Source organism: Canis lupus, chromosome 35, assembly GCF_048164855.1.
Source record: "Canis lupus baileyi chromosome 35, mCanLup2.hap1, whole genome shotgun sequence".
NCBI lineage: Eukaryota > Metazoa > Chordata > Mammalia > Carnivora > Canidae > Canis > Canis lupus.
In genome coordinates, this window is record NC_132872.1 from 25,998,236 (window position 1) to 26,017,596 (window position 19,361).

At 47.2% G+C, this 19,361-nt stretch overlaps 1 protein-coding gene across 1 annotated transcript; it reads left to right on the top strand.

The window, feature by feature from the left end:
- Positions 1–1,613: 1,613 nt before the first annotated feature.
- CPOX (coproporphyrinogen oxidase) lies at positions 1,614–19,023 on the top strand. Its single transcript, XM_072812509.1, has 7 exons — positions 1,614–2,255; positions 5,938–6,081; positions 6,372–6,482; positions 7,867–8,008; positions 10,236–10,454; positions 14,608–14,712; positions 17,050–19,023. Exons 1-7 carry the CDS (start codon positions 1,709–1,711, stop codon positions 17,135–17,137), a joined length of 1,356 nt encoding a protein of 451 aa, XP_072668610.1. The 5' UTR covers positions 1,614–1,708; the 3' UTR covers positions 17,138–19,023.
- Positions 19,024–19,361: the final 338 nt, after the last annotated feature.

Sequence of the window (19,361 nt, forward strand, 5' to 3'; positions counted from 1 at the left end):
GACTCTGCTAGCCAGTCAAGCATGCCTCCCCAGCTAACATTGCGTCCCAGTGTGAGAGCTGCCAGAGGAAGTTCTGGATGGGTAAGATCCGCTGGCTTGATCAGCTGGTCTGACCCATGGCCATGGAAATTCCATCACTGCATCTAGACACTAAGAAAAAACTTGCAGATACTACCACCAGTGGCTTACAGTCTTTCTAACACTTTTGTGTCTAGAAAACATAGCACCGTGCTATGGTTACAGGAACAATGACAAAAATCCGTCAAATCTATGTTAGCTTCTTTCCTCTTCTATAGAAAGAGTGTGTGGGCATTTGTGCGTTGGGGGGTCGCGGGGAGCAGTGTGAACGTTTGCCCGGCCTAGTTTACAGGAGTTGTTGAAAGTACTACAGGTGAGCAATACTTGGCAGCACCCCACGATTTAGGATTTTAAGTATTTTTAAATCTCTTATCCCTTGGTCATCCAAACACACCAGATCATTAGCTTTATGTTGAGTTAGTAAAAATGATCATGTTCCTTTTCCTAGTTCTAAAATAATCAAGTGGGTAGGGCAGGAGAAAGACCTGGGAAGATCTGAGTGATGAACTGTGTTATGAATTGATCCCAGAAAGTCTTTTTCTAGGATTTTCTTAGGCGCCCTTTACCACCTGGTGGACTCCCTTTAGAAACTGCTGGTAACTTGATGGGATGAGCACTGGGTGTTATGTGTTGGCAAGTCGAACTTCAATAAAAACGAATTAAAAAGAAAATAAAAATTAAAAAAAAAGAAAGAAAGAAAGAAAAAGAAACTGCTTGTAAGTAAGGAGTCTCCCAGGCTCCGGCCCCAGCCCATCGGGCAGGCTCTGGAAGTCGAAGGGGCCTTCTACAGATTCGGGGTCAGGATTTGCAACCCAGGATGAAAATGTGCATGGGGGGGGGGGTGTCTCTGGCTATACTTCTGACCCCTTAGACCTCAGCCTCCAGCCCTAATTTGGCTTCTCCCGGGGGTTGATTGGACGGACAGCCGACCAGAAGTGGGACGTGACCAGAAAGCCTCTTATCTCCGCCTTCGCATCATCAGCACCCGGCTCCCGGGTTTGGGGGCCCGCCCTCCTGGGGAGGCGCACCCTCTTATCTCCCCGGCGCGCCCCTGCAGGCGGAGCAGCCGGACCGCAGCTCCCAGCAGCTCCCGCCTCCCATCGGCCTCCCCCGCCTCCCAGCAGCCGCACCGCAGCTCCCAGCAGCCGGACTACAGCTCCCAGCAGCGCCCGCCTCCCATCGGCCGGACTACAGCTCCCAGCAGCCCCCGCCTCCCATCGGCCTCCCCCGCCTCCCAGCAGCTCCCGCCACCCATCGGCCTCCCCCGCCTCCCAGCAGCCGCACCGCAGCTCCCAGCAGCCGGACTACAGCTCCCAGCAGCGCCCGCCTCCCATCGGCCGGACTACAGCTCCCAGCAGCCCCCGCCTCCCATCGGCCTCCCCCGCCTCCCAGCAGCTCCCGCCACCCATCGGCCTCCCCCGCCTCCCAGCAGCCGCACCGCAGCTCCCAGCAGCCGGACTACAGCTCCCAGCAGCGCCCGCCTCCCATCGGCCGGACTACAGCTCCCAGCAGCCCCCGCCTCCCATCGGCCGCCCGGCTCTTCTGCGCCCCAGGTCGCGTCTGCAGGCGCGGGTGCCGACTTGGGCCGCGGCAGCTCGGGGACCGACCCCGGGACGCGGCCGCGGGCAGCATGGCCTTGCGCCTGGGCGGGCTGAGCGCGGGCTCGTGCTGGCGAGCGGCGCGGGGCGGCGGCGGCGGGCTGAGCGCCGGGGCCGGGAGCCGCGCGGCGGGACGCACCTGCCGGCCGCCGGGCGCCGCGGGCCGGGAGCCGAGCCGGGGCCTGGGGCACAGCCCGGCGGCGAGAGGAGGCCCCCGGCCGGGCACCGGGCTGAGCGGGGCGCTGGCCGGGCTGGCGGGGCTGGCGGGGCTGGCGGCCGCCGCCTTCGGGCGCGCGGAGCGGGCGGAGGCGGAGCCCAGGAGCCGGGGGCCGCGGAGCCCGTCGCCGGGGAGGCGGCAGGACGGCGACGACGACGACGACGACGACGAGCTGGGCCGCCGCTGCCGCTGCTTCATGGCGCCGCCGGTGACCGCCCTGCGCGAGCTGCGGGCCAGGCCGGGCGACATGAAGACCAGGATGGAGCTGCTGGTGCTGGAGACGCAGGCGCAGGTGTGCCGGGCGCTGGCGCAGGTGGACGGCGGCGCCCGCTTCTCCGTGGACCGCTGGGAGAGGAAGGAAGGTGAGCGGCCCGGCGGGGCGGGGGGCGGGGCGGGAGGGGGCGGCCGTCCGCCGAGGGTGCGCCAGGCCCTGAGCCCCGCGTCCCGGCCCCCGTCCCCGTCCGCCCGCGGCCCCTGAGCCCCGCGTCCCCGCCCCGGTCCCCGTCCCCGTCCGTCCGCGGCCCCTGAGCCCCGCGTCCCCGTCCCCGGTCCCCGTCCCCGTCCGTCCGCGGCCCCTGAGCCCCGCATCCCCGTCCCCGGTCCCCGTCCGTCCGCGGCCCCTGAGCCCCGCGTCCCCGTCCCCGGTCCCCGTCCGTCCGCGGCCCCTGAGCCCCGCATCCCCGCCCCGGTCCCCATCCCCGTCCGTCCGCGGCCCCTGAGCCCCGCATCCCCGTCCCCGGTCCCCGTCCCCGTCCGTCCGCGGCCCCTGAGCCCCGCGTCCCCGTCCCCGGTCCCCGTCCGTCCGCGGCCCCTGAGCCCCGCATCCCCGCCCCGGTCCCCATCCCCGTCCGTCCGCGGCCCCTGAGCCCCGCATCCCGGTCCCCGGTCCCCGTCCGCCCGCGGCCCCTGAGCCCCGCGTCCCCGCCCCGGTCCCCGTCCCCGTCCGTCCGCGTCCCCGCCCCGGTCCCCGTCCCCGTCCGCCCGCGGCCCCTGAGCCCCGCGTCCCCGCCCCGGTCCCCGTCCCCGTCCGTCCGCGGCCCCTGAGCCCCGCGTCCCCGTCCCCGGTCCCCGTCCCCGTCCGTCCGCGGCCCCTGAGCCCCGCATCCCCGTCCCCGGTCCCCGTCCGTCCGCGGCCCCTGAGCCCCGCGTCCCCGTCCCCGGTCCCCGTCCGTCCGCGGCCCCTGAGCCCCGCATCCCCGCCCCGGTCCCCATCCCCGTCCGTCCGCGGCCCCTGAGCCCCGCATCCCCGTCCCCGGTCCCCGTCCCCGTCCGTCCGCGGCCCCTGAGCCCCGCGTCCCCGCCCCGGTCCCCGTCCCCGTCCGTCCGCGTCCCCGCCCCGGTCCCCGCCCCGTCCGTCCGCGGCCCCTGAGCCCCGCATCCCGGTCCCCGGTCCCCGTCCGCCCGCGGCCCCTGAGCCCCGCGTCCCCGCCCCGGTCCCCGTCCCCGTCCGTCCGCGTCCCCGCCCCGGTCCCCGCCCCGTCCGTCCGCGGCCCCTGAGCCCCGCATCCCCGCCCCCGTCCGTCCGCGGCCCCTGAGCCCCGCATCCCCGTCCCCGGTCCCCGTCCGTCCGCGGCCCCTGAGCCCCGCATCCCCGTCCCCGGTCCCCGTCCCCGTCCGTCCGCGGCCCCTGAGCCCCGCATCCCCGCCCCGGTCCCCATCCCCGTCCGTCCGCGGCCCCTGAGCCCCGCATCCCCGTCCCCGGTCCCCGTCCGCCCGCGGCCCCTGAGCCCCGCGTCCCCGCCCCGGTCCCCGTCCCCGTCCGTCCGCGTCCCCGCCCCGGTCCCCGTCCCCGTCCGCCCGCGGCCCCTGAGCCCCGCATCCCCGTCCCCGGTCCCCGTCCCCGTCGGTCCGCGGCCCCTGAGCCCCGCATCCCCGTCCCCGGTCCCCGTCCGTCCGCGGCCCCTGAGCCCCGCGTCCCCGCCCCGGTCCCCATCCCCGTCCGTCCGCGGCCCCTGAGCCCCGCATCCCGGTCCCCGGTCCCCGTCCGCCCGCGGCCCCTGAGCCCCGTCCCCGGGCGGCGCGGTTGACAGCGGTCCCCTCGGAGCCCTAAGGTCATCTTCAGCCGCGGAGCCTGCGTGTCCGAGTTGTCCTTGAGCAGCGGCCCTCCCCCGACTCCCCCGTCTTCCCGTCTCCCCCGTTTCTCGGGCGCATTCACCCCTTCTCCTCCTGGAGGAAACGTGAGGTTGCCTCCTGCCCGGCCCGGACTCCAGCCCGCGGCCACCTTGTGTCCCTGCGTCTTGTTCTCAAGGGGCGCGAGGACCGCTTGCGTGTCAGTAGCTCTGCCTGCAGCGCCAGGTTTCCTACTGGGAACATCTTTCCTTCCAACGGCCAGAAAACTTCAGTATTAAAGCCCAGTTGTTCAGATTAGTGGTTGTCAACAGGAGGGGGCGAGGGGAGCGGGCAGAATGACCCAGGGGAGCCGGGGGTGCAAACTGTGTTATGAAGTAACTCATGAGAATATAACGCACAGCTTGGGGACTATAGTCAAAAATACCGTATTGCGTGTTTTAAGGTTGCTAAGGGAGTAGAGCTTGAAAATTCTCGTTGTAAGGAAAAAATTTCGTAATTCTGTGATGACCTAAGTAGGCTTATTTTGCAACATATACAAACATTTAAATCATTGCATCAAAAAAATAAATCATTGCGTCATACGCCTGACACTAATATATGTCAATAATGCTTTAATAAAGAAAACCCCAGTTTTTAGAGAATCATGTATTCATGACCTTGTTATTGCCTGTGGAGTGAAAACCCCACATCTTGGTCATAAATTTGAGGAATTCCTGACTTCTTAGCCAGGAATACTACTGCCGCTTCTCCTCAGCGGACTTTGAGCTGTGAAACCGCCACATTGATATTAAACGAGGCTAAATGTGGTCTTCAAAGTGTTTTCCATTCTGTAATGTAATGTCTGAACCAGACAAGCTCAAGTACTAGAATAGCTACTGCGGTCTTCAGAAGGTACTGAATTTTTGGTGTACCTCTGTTTCTCATTAATGAAATGAGATTAGAAATAATATATGAGGGTATTATCAGGTTGGATGTATGTGAAGTGCTTACAATACTGTGTGATGCATAGAAAGACAAATTGTTGGGCCCGCTTGCCAGCTGTGTGATCTTATCTGTGATAAGGTGTTTTATCTTTCTGGACCTCATTTTCTCATTTGAAATGTGCAGGGGGCGGGTAGTTTGCACTGGGTCATCTTACGTCCCATCCAGCTCTAAAAATTCTTAAAAACAAAACAAGGCAAACAGGTACCTCCATAAAACAGTTGGCTTGATGGTAACTCTAATGTTTAAAAAACAAACTAGCAAAAAATAAATAAAAAATAAAAAATAAGCTAGCTATTAAGCATAAAGCTCAGATACTTAAATATTAATATGTGTCTTAACTCAGTTTAAGGTTCCCAATCCCTGAAGAGTTCAAATAGCTACCATTTTTTTTTAATTGCCTGTAAGCAGAATTAAATGGTAAATGACACACTGAGAAAAAAACATTTGAAATAATAGGAAGCTCTTAAATTCTATAATAGAATACCCCTCAAATATACCCATGCCTGTTTTTAATCTCAGCCTCCTCTCATATATCATAACCAACGCATGCCATTTTGAACAGTAGTTGAAGGGAAGATATTATGTGATTCTTTTTTTTTTTTTTTTTTTTTAAGATTTATTCACGAGAGACACAAAGAGAGGTGGAGAAACAGGCAAAGGGAGAAGCAGGCTCCATGCAGGGAGCCGAAGGCAGAGGCTCTACCACTGAGGCACCCAGGCATCCCTTTCCTGTGTTTATTTTAGTTGTAGAAGAAATCTTCAGTTTAGTGATGTGGGGAAGGTGTAGTTTTTGCCCCCTCTCAGTAGCAGTGTCGTCAAGCTAAGCTGATTACCTGATTTTATTGTATTTAAAAATTATACATATACTGATGTTATAGAAGATTTGGAGAAGAGGAAGATAACTCCTCATCCCACCACCTTCATGCAAGGGTTATATTTGATTTTGCTGTACCCTTATGCTCTCTCCTCATTTTCTGTTTCTATACACAGGAGGTGGTGGCATCAGCTGTGTACTTCAAGATGGGCATGTTTTTGAAAAGGCTGGGGTGAGCATTTCTGTTGTTCATGGGAATCTTTCTGAGGAAGCAGCAAAACAAATGAGAAGCCGAGGAAAAAATCTGAAGACTAAAGATGGTAAATCAGTCTCCATAGCCTATCACAGTCCTTTCAAACTTCTTTTTTTCCCTTCACAAGTTTTATTTGTAAAATAAACAGTGCTTCTGTAAAAAAAAAAAAAAAAAAAAAAAAAACGACAAAAAAAGCCATTTGGGTGCATATACCAGAGAAGCATGTTCACATTTACTTTTTAAAAATTGGTTTTTTAAAAGACATAAAAGCAGCTCTTGAAAATTGCTTCAGAAACTAAGTTGGAGTTAATCAAGCCTGCTGGTTGAGTGCTGCTCACTTCATGTTTTACTTTCCAGGTAAATTGCCATTTTCAGCTATGGGCGTGAGCTCTGTTATCCACCCCAAGAATCCTCATGCGCCTACTATCCATTTCAACTACAGATACTTTGAAGTAGAAGAAGCCGACGGTAAGCATCCCTGGAGGTGTGCAAAATATTATTGTGCAAAATGTGTGTTTTAAAACAAGGCAGAGGGTATGATCTAAATGTGAGAAAGAGTATATAAATCTTTTTTTTTTTTTTAAAGATTTTATTTATTCATGAGAGACACAGAAAGAGTGGCAGAGACACAGGCAGAGGGAGAAGCAGGCTCCATGCAGGGAGTCCGATGTGGGACTCAATCCTGGGCCCTGAGCGGAAGGCAGACGTTCCACCACTGAGTCACTAGGTGCCCCAGAATACATAAATCTTAACTAGGTTTTTCAGGAGGCATATGAAGCCTTACTCCTTGGCTAGTGCAATGGATTGTACACTAAAGGTGAAAAGAGAAAATAGTATTGGCTGGGCTGTGACTTCCCCATATTGCCTTCAACACAGAAGGAATGATTTAAGGAATATCAAATTCAGAGTGCACACAGGGTTCTTTGCCCAAGAAAAGAAATCCTCAGGAAGTCCACAGGAAAACCTTATTATGTACAAGGTTATATTGAAATGGAGGATTTGCTTTTGGAAAAAGTCTTCCACGTGCGTTGGTTCACTAGTCCCCAGCATACTGTCTGTGGGCTTAAGATAGGGTGAAGCCTATTATGGTGCCTATTGTGGACATGTAGTTCCAGCCCCGGTCTCTCTAGGCTGGGCCGGGTGTTTCCGCCCAGCAGAGCATCCATGCGGTGCCACTCTGGGGCTCTTGGTGTCTCTGCAGTGATGGCATTTAAAGGCCAGGTATTTAACTTGCATTTTGAAGACATTCCGTTCGGTTCAACCTTGTCATGGTAGAAGTCGATCACTGGTAATGGCAGTCTGTCGACCCAACCGAGCACATGAAATATTTATTCTCAGATGTCAAGTTGTGTCCGTCTGCAAGTGTTTCCTGGAGTAAGGGGCGGGGCAGTGGTTTTTAATTCAGGCAACATCAGAATCTCCAGGGGTGTTTTTTATAAACCGTAGATGCTTGGGCCAGAGATTTGCTTGTTTTTTGCTTGTTTGTTCTTTAAATTGTGACCTAGCAGAGGCATTTAACGCTCTTCATGTGATTCTGATACGCAGCCAGACTCGAGATCTACTGCCTGGCCCACCCACATGGTGTTTCCTCATTCACTGCCATGCGTGTCCTTTCCCTGTCTGGTTCTACTCTCTCACTTTTTAATTTCCTACTTCTCTTTCTGCTTTTACCTTTTCTTTCCTGCTTAGGCTTTCCTGGGCATTCAGAGCTAAATTTAGTTAAATACTTTTTGATTGTCCCCCATTTCATGTTTAATAAACGAATCTGATAAACTCACTTTGCAGATACAAGTAGTGCGCTGCCTCTCACAGTCCAACGTCTGCATGAGAATCTCATGCCTTGGTTTTGTAGGTAACAAGCAGTGGTGGTTTGGCGGTGGGTGTGACCTTACTCCAACATACTTGAACCAAGAGGATGCTGTCCATTTTCACAGAACTCTGAAGGAGGCCTGTGACCAGCATGGTCCTGATCTCTACCCTAAATTTAAAAAATGGTAGGTAAAGGTATTGTCAATACATCTAAAATACATTTCATTCCTTCCTTTTGTAGGTCCTAAAGGCAATTACCGTGTTGCCTTTTTCAACTTATGAAGGTAGATCTGTTTTCTTTGCCCATTTAGAAGTGGGATACCCATTTGAAGCAGTCTTACTAAGTTACTTACTTAGAAATATTTGAATGTCTGTAATAAAAATTGGGTAGCAGCATATTTTTGACTGCAAAAATAATTTAGGATAGAAATTTTAACGTGATCTATGCCTGAGAATTAGAGACTTTTTAATCCTGGGGTAGGATATCTACTCCTCCTCCCAGTTGAGAACTGTTGTTGCCATGGGAACATTAGGACTTGGAGGGGGTTGGAGAACTATTAGGGAGCGATGCAAATATACCAGATGCTTTGCGCAAGGAGAAGAGTGGGATTGGACACTGTGTTAAAGAAACTCGAATGATAAAGGAAAGGGAAACAAATGTGTTGTGAGGAGATCCAGGATATTTGGTAGATGTGAAATGGAGTCCAGGCATTAATTGTTTGGAATAAGAGTGAAGTACCCAACCTGCTTAGAGATAATTGGCATTCCTGAAAAAGGAGGGGGAGAAGAGGTTTTGGTGTTTTTTGTTTGTTTGGGTGGGGGTAGTTTTGCTTTGCTTTTAGAACTAATAATTGTGGAATCTTGATATTATTTATGTAAGATGCAGAGTCCAGCTTTAAGACTCTCAGAAAGGGTATATTCTCTTTTCCATCGATATTACCACTGATAATTGCATAGTGGTGGGAGCATAGAGACATGGTGGAGGGTTGTTTTTTGTTGTTGTTGTTTTGTTTTTTTTTCTCTCTCACAAATCAGCATCCTTCCAGGAAGAGGACTGGTATGGGTGACATTGGGTGACATTTTTTGGTTTCCTCTTATTGCTATTATTGAGATGATTCTATCTGGGTGATATTAGTTACTAAGATATTGAGGATGCAGGTTAGTTAAAAATAAGCTTTCAGTATAAGTATGTAGCAAATTTCTTAATTTCATAATTTCATGGAGATTTTGAATTAGGGTGATTTGGTTAAAGCTGATTTCACAACCTTACTCAGGATGTACTTCAACTATGTTAATAAGATGTGCATGGAGGGGCATCTGGGTGGCTTAGTGGTTGAGCATCTGCCTTCAGCTCAGGTCATGATCCCGGGATCCGGGATCGAGTCCCATATTGGGCTCCCCGCAGGGAGCCTGCTTCTCCCTATTCCTGTGTCTCTGCCTGTCCCTGTGTCTCTCATGAATAAATAAATAAAATCTTGAAAAAAAAAAAAAAGATGTACATGGAAAAGAAGGCCAACAAATCAGTCAAGGGGAATCATACCAGTGTATCAGCTCTAGGGATTTGCAGCTACTACCTTTGTTTTTTTTTTTTTTTTTTTTTAAGCTAGAAGGCTATTTTTTTTTTTTAAATTAAGGCTATTTTTAATAGAATCTTTTAAATGGCTTTTAGTTTTTGTTCGTACAGGTTTTTCTATTTACAGATCATTATTCTTCTAGAGATCATCTAACAAGCTATTTCGACACTGTAAACTATTCTACAAATTTAGCATTTAGGAAATAATTTTTAGGAAACCCGCTCTAGTAGGCACAGTGAGGGGGAAGACTCGACCAGATGGATAGTTTGCTCTGCGGGCTCACAGAGTAACCTTTCATATGTCTGTAGGTGTTCTCTGAACGGCTCCTGTGCCAGCCCCTCCCTCAGTCATGCGTACTATAGGGCCCTCACTCTATTGCTGAAGAGACCTTAGAGATTATTTACTGTACCTTTCTTTGGTGAATAAAGATCTGACTCAGGAGCCAAAGGGTTGGTTCCCAGACACAGACTTGGTTGGTGGTGTTGCTAGAGGAGTCCTGTCCAGCCTCTTGGAGAAGCAGCAGTGCTGCCGAAGGCAGTCACATCACTCGTTTTAAGAAATACGCTATTAATACTGGACTCTTTGTTTCTTTTTTATTAAAGTTTTTAGAGTTCCATATCCTCTCCATAGACATGTGTTAAATTCCCTACTTGCATTGCACATAAGAGCACGAGCATTTTCTATGTGGGCGCTAACTTGGGGGAAATCTGTCTAAAGCCCTAGTGTCATTTCAGAGTTGGAGGAAAAGTAAGGCCACCGTGTGGGCACTAGTCAAGGATAGCGCCCTAAGCTGGAAAGCTCACATTGATCCTTGACATGGCTTTCCTGTGTTTTCCAGGTGTGATGACTACTTTTTTATAGTCCATCGTGGGGAGAGGAGGGGCATCGGGGGCATCTTTTTTGATGACCTTGACTCTCCATCCAAGGAGGAAGTGTTTCGCTTTGTGCAGAGCTGTGCCCAGGCTGTTGTTCCTTCTTATATTCCTCTTGTGAAAAAGCACCACAATGACTCTTTCACGCCCCAGGAGAAGCTATGGCAGCAGCTCCGGAGAGGACGGTGAGTGAGCAACAGGAGAATATATCGTCTCATTGCATGACTGCTGGGGGAAGTGGGGCAGCAGGAGTCATAGTGGCTGGTGTGTTGTCTTGGGCAGTTACTTCATTAGAGGTGTATTAATACTATCCTGAGCTGCTTTTTATAGCTAGATGAATGTTAAATGCACATTAAAAATTGTGTGGAACAGTTTTATAAAAAGGGCAAAGTTGGGGCTCCTGGGTGGTTGAGCCTCTGCCTTTAGCTCAGATCATGATCTCGGGGTCCTGGAATTGAGCCCCGACACCTGCATCAGGTTCCCTGCTCAGTGGGGAGTCTGCTTCTCCCTCTGCTCCCCCACTCCCCTCAATGCTCATGTGTGAGCACACACTCTCTCTCAAATAAATAAAACGTTAAAAAAAGGCAAAATTTATTTCATTGTCTGTACATTAGAGACTCCTAGCAGCCATGTAGTGGTACTTGCTGAATTTAATTCGGCTGATTCCTTTGGGCCTTCTAGCAGTGCCTTCCAGCCTTATGCCAAGATATGGGCATCATTTAATGTTTTTGCTGCATTGTAAATTTGGACTCCCACACGTTTCTATTCATCTTTAAGATTTCATGGAGGTCATTATAATGGACATAGTCATCTCAGAGATCATTTATACTTAATGGTAATACTTACTAATTAGGGAGTCCTTTCTATGTGCCAGCCAAAACGTTAGACGGTTGGCATCTAGTCTTTATACAGCTGTGAGACGGGTCTGATTATCATCATTTTACAGATGATAAAACTTACTCCGAGAAAAGTAAGTCTCTTGCCCAAGATAACACAACTAGGAAATAAAAGACCCCAGATGTGGAAGCAGGTCACCGTGACTGGCAGTCTTTCCCTTACGTGGAGGACGTTACACAGCTGAAGCAGGTCTGTATGTCTTACCAGATAGTCACCTTAGCCACCCTGTTCTGTGCGCTGAGCTTGGTGAGCTAAGTCGGGTGACCACGTTGACGTCATCTGCACCCAGGGTATGCTTGCACATCGGCTCCAGGTGAGCCACTCTGCTAGCTCACGTCAGTCCTCATTGCGATCTTACTGCATGTGAGTTCTGGTCCCTAGCTGTAACACGGAGTTTCTCATGTATGTAATTCTGTCTCAGGCAAATAATAGTTCCAGTACTTAAGAAGGTAAGGCTAGTCCCTGAAAAGGCCAACTTAGGTAATGTTTCAAGTTTAAAGGTAAATATTTGTGTTTATTCTTTCTTACAGCTGCCTCTGTTATCTGGTCATTATTTAGAAACTTGGGGAGAATGGCAGTGATTACGTTTTCTTGTTAGAAGTTCTTAATGCATCTGTTTGGGACTTTTTTTTTTTTTTTGTCTCCTGATTTTTCAACTATATCTTTACTATTCCTCCCTTTTTTCACTTGATATTTATTATACTATCCCTCTAGGTAGGCACTATCCTAGTGACAAAGATGTGCATAACATGCATCTGGAAAAGAAGCTCCCAGTTTAGTGGGGAAGGTGTGCCTGAGAGGATAATTTAAAACTCTGTGCTGTTTTATTTCTTAAATTCCACATGTAAATGAAATCATAGGGTATTTGTCTTTCTCTGACTTATTTCACTTAGCCTTATACCCTGGAGCTCCATCCATGTTGTTACAAATGGCAAGATCTCATTCTTTTTTTATGGCTGAGTAATATGTGCAGTGTAAGAACCAAATGAACAAATAAAAAAGAAACAAAAAAACTAGACTCAAATACAGAGAACAAATTAGTGGTTACAAGCCGGGAGGTGGGTGGGAGATGTGAAATAGGGTGAAGGGGATTAAGAGTACACTTTTGGCGATAAGCACAGAGTAATGTACAGAACTGTTGAATCATATTGTACACCTGAAACTAATGTAACAATTATACGTCAATAAATATCCAATGAAAATCTACAAAAAAGAAAAAAAAAAAACCCTCAGGAAAATGCAGTGTTCTAGTTTTCATAGGATTTCATGTGCAAAGTGGACAGATTCTGTGAATACTAATTAGACAAAGCCTTAAAACTTCTAAGACATAGGAATAACGTTTTGTGTTCTTGCTGGTGTCTGTTATTTTGTGTTGGTTTTGGTCTTGGTGGCTGTTTCCCACAGAGAACCTCCTGCCACCACCTTTATCGGTAGGTTTTAAGAGGGCAGTCAACTCTGGGATTTAAGATAACCCAGCTCTTCACTGTGGTTGTCAGCATTGCCTTCACCTCCTTCCACGTGGCGCTCAGAGCCCTATCTGTATCTGCGCGGGCTCCGCTGCCTCCTGCCCCAAATAGGAGCTGCCCTTGCCCAGGTCAGGCTGCTTCTCTTTGGACTTTAGTCTCTTACTGGGTAATTTTTTTTAGTCTCTTATCCACTTACTGCTGTTCTCTCCCCAGACCTTGAACTTCAATCTTAGAGTCTTCTTTTCCATAGGAGAACAGAAACTAAGGATTTTTTTTTTTAATTTTAATTTTTTTAAAGTATGTCTGTTGATCAATCAGTTGATGAATTGATCTATCTGTTAGTAATCTCTACACCCAACATGGGGCTCAAACTCACAATCCTTAGGCTGAGTCTACCAACTAAGCCAGCCGGGCGCCCCAGAAACTAAAGATCTTTAACTTTGTTGTATTTTGGGAAAGGGAAACAGCATAAAATTTGGGTATCTGTTAAGTTGAAGGGAATGGCTAAGGTTCATGGTTTTCAGGCCCCTCAGGATGAATGTATCTGGAAGGATCAGAAAGATCAGATCTAAGTGAAACCTAGTAGGAGTCAGAGAGGCATTTTTCACTCAAGAAAGGAAAGCAGTACAGGGATCCTCCCAGAAAATTCATTTAGAGAGTCCCTTGCAAGGGCCTTTGAAGAGACATCCGTACAGACTAGAGTAGCACAGCCATCCCTTGAATATCATGTTTCATAAAGGCAGCGTCCGGGGTGAACAAGGTGGCCGAGAGACCGAAATTCTTTTCCGTGGTCTTAGGAAGAAATTAAGACATTTTGCTTATATTATCTTTCGAAACAAGTAGAAGAAGGTATTAGTTATTGATGCACACAATTCAATCTGTGATGAATCAATACTGAGTACTAGAAAGGGATCCATAGATATAATTTCTTTACATTTCCTCAGGGCTTTTGGCAAGTTTCTACACAGAAGAGTGTTTTCTAAAAATTTAAGTACTGCGGGATTCTAGAGGCTGTCTTCCACCAGGTGTCATTAAAGCCTATGCAGTGGGCAAACAGACTGTCTGAGGGAAGTGGAGACCAAGAGAACAGCTTGTGAATGAGTTGAAAAATGATTTGAAAGGGGCACTGTTCACTGAATCTTCAGCTCTGTGGGTCATTTTACATTTATATGAGTAGGAAAAATTATCTTTGAACTTTAATGACCTTTTACAAAAAATCCCGTGAGGTCAAAGGCAGTCAGAGATTTAGAAGCCAGACAGAGTTTAGATCTGACACCGTGGCAGTTAATGGAAAATAAATTTATTGAACCAAGTTTTAGGTTGAGGCTAAAGACGTCTTTCTTAGCAAAATAAAGACTGTAGCTCAACCACTGCTTATTGTTATGGTTGCCACGAATCTGCCGGAAGACTGAATTATATCACTGCTCATCAGGGCTGTTACGTACTTTAAGAAAGGAAGTATCTAGAATATATTAGTAATTGTTACTCAATTCCTGTCAGCTGTACTTGGCCTTTCGATTACAACAGTTTTCACCATCTTAGTGCGTGGAAGTTACAGGTGGTGAAAAGTCTTCTGAAACATCTCAGACCTTGGGGCAAGGCCAGAGACAGCTGTTCTGTCCTGACGGAGGTGCCATTTCTTTCTCTTGATTGTTTTTGTGCTTTGCAGGTGTCAGCCCCGTGTCCACTCTGTTTACTTACTGGAAAACATAACCTCCTTGTTTGGTAACTGCTCTGTGTTGGCGCCGAATCTATATCGTATTGTTCGTTGGGTAGAATGCCTTTATTTATGCCTGTCCACGTGGAGAAGGCTTAGCTGGCTGCAGCCTGGGGCTCCTCTGTCTGTTCCAGCCGACGGGGAGGAGGACGGCAGGGGGCAGGGGCACCCCCACCCCCTGGGAGTGTCCTGCACGCGCTAATCTGCAGAAAGATTTTACTCAAGTGGCCCTACTGTTATTTGTTGTCTTTGTGGCAGGTATGTAGAATTTAACCTGCTGTATGATCGGGGGACAAAGTTTGGCCTCTTCACTCCGGGATCCAGGATCGAAAGCATCTTGATGTCTTTACCTCTAACCGCGCGGTAAGAATAACTCATCATGATAATTATTTCTCCGGTCTTAGTCGGCTGAGCCCCGCAAAACACAAACACTGACACTGTATACGTCTTACCTAAAGACTTCAGTGGTTTGACTTTGCTGACTTTATGATAAAATCATAGTCATATAATAAGGAAAATAATATTTTTTGTTTTTTTTAAAGTCAGGATGGATGATGTGACTTTGTGGGTGACGGCCGGGAAAGGATAGAGGGAGTGAGAACATAAGGTGGATGGCGACATCTAGGGGCCCAGAGCGACCTTGCTGACCTCTAATTTTCTAGTAAGAGCTATGGGCAAAGCAAATTTATTCGAGCACATCAGATTTTTCAACTTTATTTCATTAGAAATTGTTACATTTATGAGGAAAAGTCTTGCTCTCCAGTGTGAAGCATCAAGCTTATTTGAAAGTATGAAGGAGTGTTGCTGGTGCTTGGCATCCTCTTTGTGCTTTACGTGCTGCTATGGTGAGCTTCCATAAAGGCTAACTGAACCTATGGGGGAATTTTTTATTTTTTGACTAGACTTCATGCCCAGTGTGGCACCTGATGTGGGGCTCGAACTCACAACCCTGAGGTCAAGACGAGCTGAGATCAAGGGTCGGATGCCAAACTGACTGAACCACCCAGGCAGCCCAATGAGGGGAATTTCAAAGACAGATCTATTTATGTTGGTGCTATTGGGTTGACTTTTGGGCTATAAGAACATGAGAATGGGAGAATTGGTCACCTGGGTGACCCAGTTGGCTAAGCAGCTGCCTTGGGCTCAGGTCATGATCCCAGGGTCCTGGGATCCAGCCCTGGGACAGGCTCCCTGCTCAGTGGGGAGTCTGCTTCTCCCTCTCTCCTTTCCCCTCCCCCTGCTCCTGCGCTCTCTTTCTCTCAAACAAATAAAATCTTAAAAAAAAAAGAAACAGAATGATGTGTGTACACGATGAAATAGAAAAGATCAGGAAAAAAAGGAAAAACTACACAACTTGTTTTATAAGAGCTAGAATCTTCTTTTCTCTGTGAGTGTAAATGTCCAAATAAGAAGACTGCTGGGTGGCACCGAGGAAGGGCTGGCCTCTTTCTGCCGCGCAGATCTGTCCTGGTTAGGTTAGCACCCTGTATGGTTGTGACTGCCTTCAGAATGGCGTTCGCTCTGTCCTCGTACGACTGCTGTTGTTGGGATCACATGTCCTTAGCTGAAAGCTCACGCACATCCCTGCTAGGTGTTCCTGCCTCCCTGGAGACGAGACATGAAGAAAAAGTAGAGATAAGGTTTTAAGGTCTCCAGTTTTCTTCCTGGTTACTACTGGCCCCTACTTACAAGGTATTTTCTTAGCTGCAGGTATGGATGGATTATACATCAATCCCTTGCCCATCTGAACAGTTTACATGACAGGTCACTTTTAGCTTCTTAGAGTCTGTAGCAAGGGTGCACAAACTTCAGGCTGCAAGTGAATCCAAGACCACTTGTGATGTGACCTTATTTTACATAATTTACAGACCTTGAGCTAAGAATGAATTTTACATTTTTAGAAGATTATTGAAAACAGAAAAGACTATGCGAGAGACTGCAGCCCCACAAAGCCTAAATTAAAGTCATCTATTTTGTGATCCTGGATAGGACAAGTTTGCTAACCCCTGGTCTAAACCAGTGTCTGCCAGACTTCATTCTACAGCTCATTTCGACTATATTTGTATATTCTCTGAAGTATTATTTACCTAAATTTTATATCCCTTTTCTGACAGAAATTTTTTTTTAAAGATTTATTTATTTATTTATGATAGACACACAGAGAGAGAGAAGCAGAGGCAGAGACACAGGCAGAGAGAGAAGCAGGCTCCATGCCGGGAGCCCAGTGCGGGACTCGATCCCGGGACTCCAGGATCATGCCCTGGGCCAAAGCCAGGTGCCAAACCACTGAGCCACCCAGGGATCCCCATTTCTGACAGAATTTATTTAAAAAGGCAAACCAATATCATTGCCTTAAATAGAAAGTAACACATTAAAATAAATGCATAAGTATTTGCACATGAGTCATCAGAGGTTCTACATTGTATGAAACTGGTTTATGGTGAAAGTGTATTTTGACTCTGGGATATTAATATCAGCCAAAGTATGCTCTGGAATTATTAAAATGCTTTCTTTAACAGCAAATGTTTTTAAAAAGGCTGGTGAGTAAAAGGCATATTAGGTACATTGGAGACAAGGTATAAGAAATTTTTTGCTCTTAGAATTTTTTTCATTTATTTTCAGTAAGGAGGTATGTGGATTGCTCATTATAACTTTTATTATTATTATTACATCTTTTGCTTTTGTTTTGGACCTGTTTAGATGGGAGTACATGCATTCACCCCCAGAGAACTCCAAAGAAGCGGAAATTCTAGAAGTTCTGCGCCATCCGAGAGACTGGGTGCATTGATGCATGCGGAGTGGCCTTCCTGGGGCTTGGGGGACACAGAATGTGTGCTGGCGGCGTTGCCACCGTGTGGCAGTTAATAACCTGTGTCCTGGAGCTCCAGTCTTCGCTCTGCGGTCTGCTTCCTGGGCAGATGCTGACATGTGTTTTAAGTACCACAAGTTTCCATTGGAAGCTGCCGGTGACAGGTGGTGAGATGGCAGCTTGTCAGAGTCCGTTGGTTGATACAAAACTCATTTATACTTTTAGGATCATTTTATATGACTAGTTTACAAAATATGAAATTGAGTTTCTAAGTGTTGAGTTAAGGGACTCTAAATATAGTGTCAGGAAACTTCTCATGCTGTTTCCATTTCAGATATTTTTTAAAGTTTTAGTTTCTGCCACAAAAATCTGTTGCGGGATAGATTTTATTTTCCATTCAGTGAAGTTAAGACTTAATAATTAGAAAGCAGCTTGAAAGGAAGGTAAAATTTTTACTTTGTTGTGACTGAAGTTTCGTTGAACATGATCTTTATATATCATGATATTGTAAAATGTTCATTTTTATGATATTTAGAACACTTGAAATTTTCTTAATATCTGCATGTGTTACAATTCAGTGATTGTAGTTGTTAACTCTGAAGTAATATCACTGTTACTTAAGGGACATCTAAGATGTGGTTCTGAATTTTGAAGAACTATAATTTGTTAATGTTGGATTCTCCGCACTTTTGAATGTGAAAGCTTATAACCCTGGAGTCTGATATTTATAATTTCCTATTCCAGACTTTTCTATATGGAAGTTTAAGAACAATCCTGGGGATATGAGTTAGGAAGTGTTTCTCATTTAGGAAATGAGAATTATTTTCCTTCGTTATTTAAAGTCAACTAGTGTGAGAAGCAGGTAGATGTTTAATAAACATATTTCTTTGTAAGATGGACTAAAATCATCCTCTTTTTAAATTAGAGATTCCATAGCTCTTTGCTCTTAAGAGAAAACCACAACAGAATTCTTAATGGGGCTTCTTTGTTCATCTAATATGAGTGTTTTTTTTTTTTTTTTTTTTTTTTTAGTGTATCTTATTTTACATAATCTATTGAAATTTAGGAGGAATAGTTTCTTCCTACATATTATTAAGCATTATCTTGGAATATGTTAAATGTATGTGATTATGTGTGTGACTTTTTAGGGCTGGAAAGTGTATGAACTCTTCAACCATCTTACAATAGATCCTCTGATAAATTTTATTGTGAAATATAGCTAAGATAGGTTTGTATTTTTAATTTTTTTAAGGATACCTGATGTAAGGAAGTTAAATATTCTTTAGTACTAAAACCATCGTTCCTCATTTTTAGGTATTTTACCCCAAAAAATATGTTTTGCACTCAGATTTCTAGAGCAGCTTTACTCCCGTTTCCAAAACTTGGAAACAACAGAAATGCCTATTAACAGATGACTGGATAAGCAAATGATGATACATCAATATGTGAAAATACTACTCATCGGTGAAAAGCAACAACTACTTGGGCAGACAGCAAGATGGCATTATGCCAAGTGAAAGAAGCCAGACACAAAAGAGAACTCACTGTAGGAGTACACTATGTGAAAACCTAGAAAAGCCAAAATTCAAACAAAAGAAAGTGCGTCAGTGGTTGCCAGGGCTAGAACTGGGGAATTGGTTTTGGAAGGGAACAAGAGAATATTTGAAGAGGATGGAAATGTTCTGTATATTGATTGTGGCAGTGATTACTAGGCTGTTCACGTTTATCAAAACTCATCGACCGTCACACTTGAAATCATGGAATTTTATTGTATGTATGATTTATACTTTAATAAAGCTGATAAAAAAATATAGGCATGTAGGAACAAATGGTCAAATAAACCTGTTTACTTTTTACAACAAAAAGTCTCGTATATAGATCTGCTAGTCTGCTTCATTGTGTGTAGGGCTTTCAGAGTCTGGGCATGGTACTAAGATGAAATTTCAAAATTTCAGAGTATCAGTTTTTCATATCCTTCAATAACCACGTATTTCTCTTACATATAAGACTGCCTGAGAGAAAAAAAAAAAACCCAAGAATTGAGTAACTATTAGAAAATAGGTCATTCTGCTATTATTCAAAATGAATTTCTCTCAAGTTCATATTGATGTTTATTCTGAGCCTATTAGGGGCCCAGGGTGTACCTCCACACGGCCTGAACACTTCCTGCCGGTGCTTGTACGTGCATACTAGTGGACGAAGG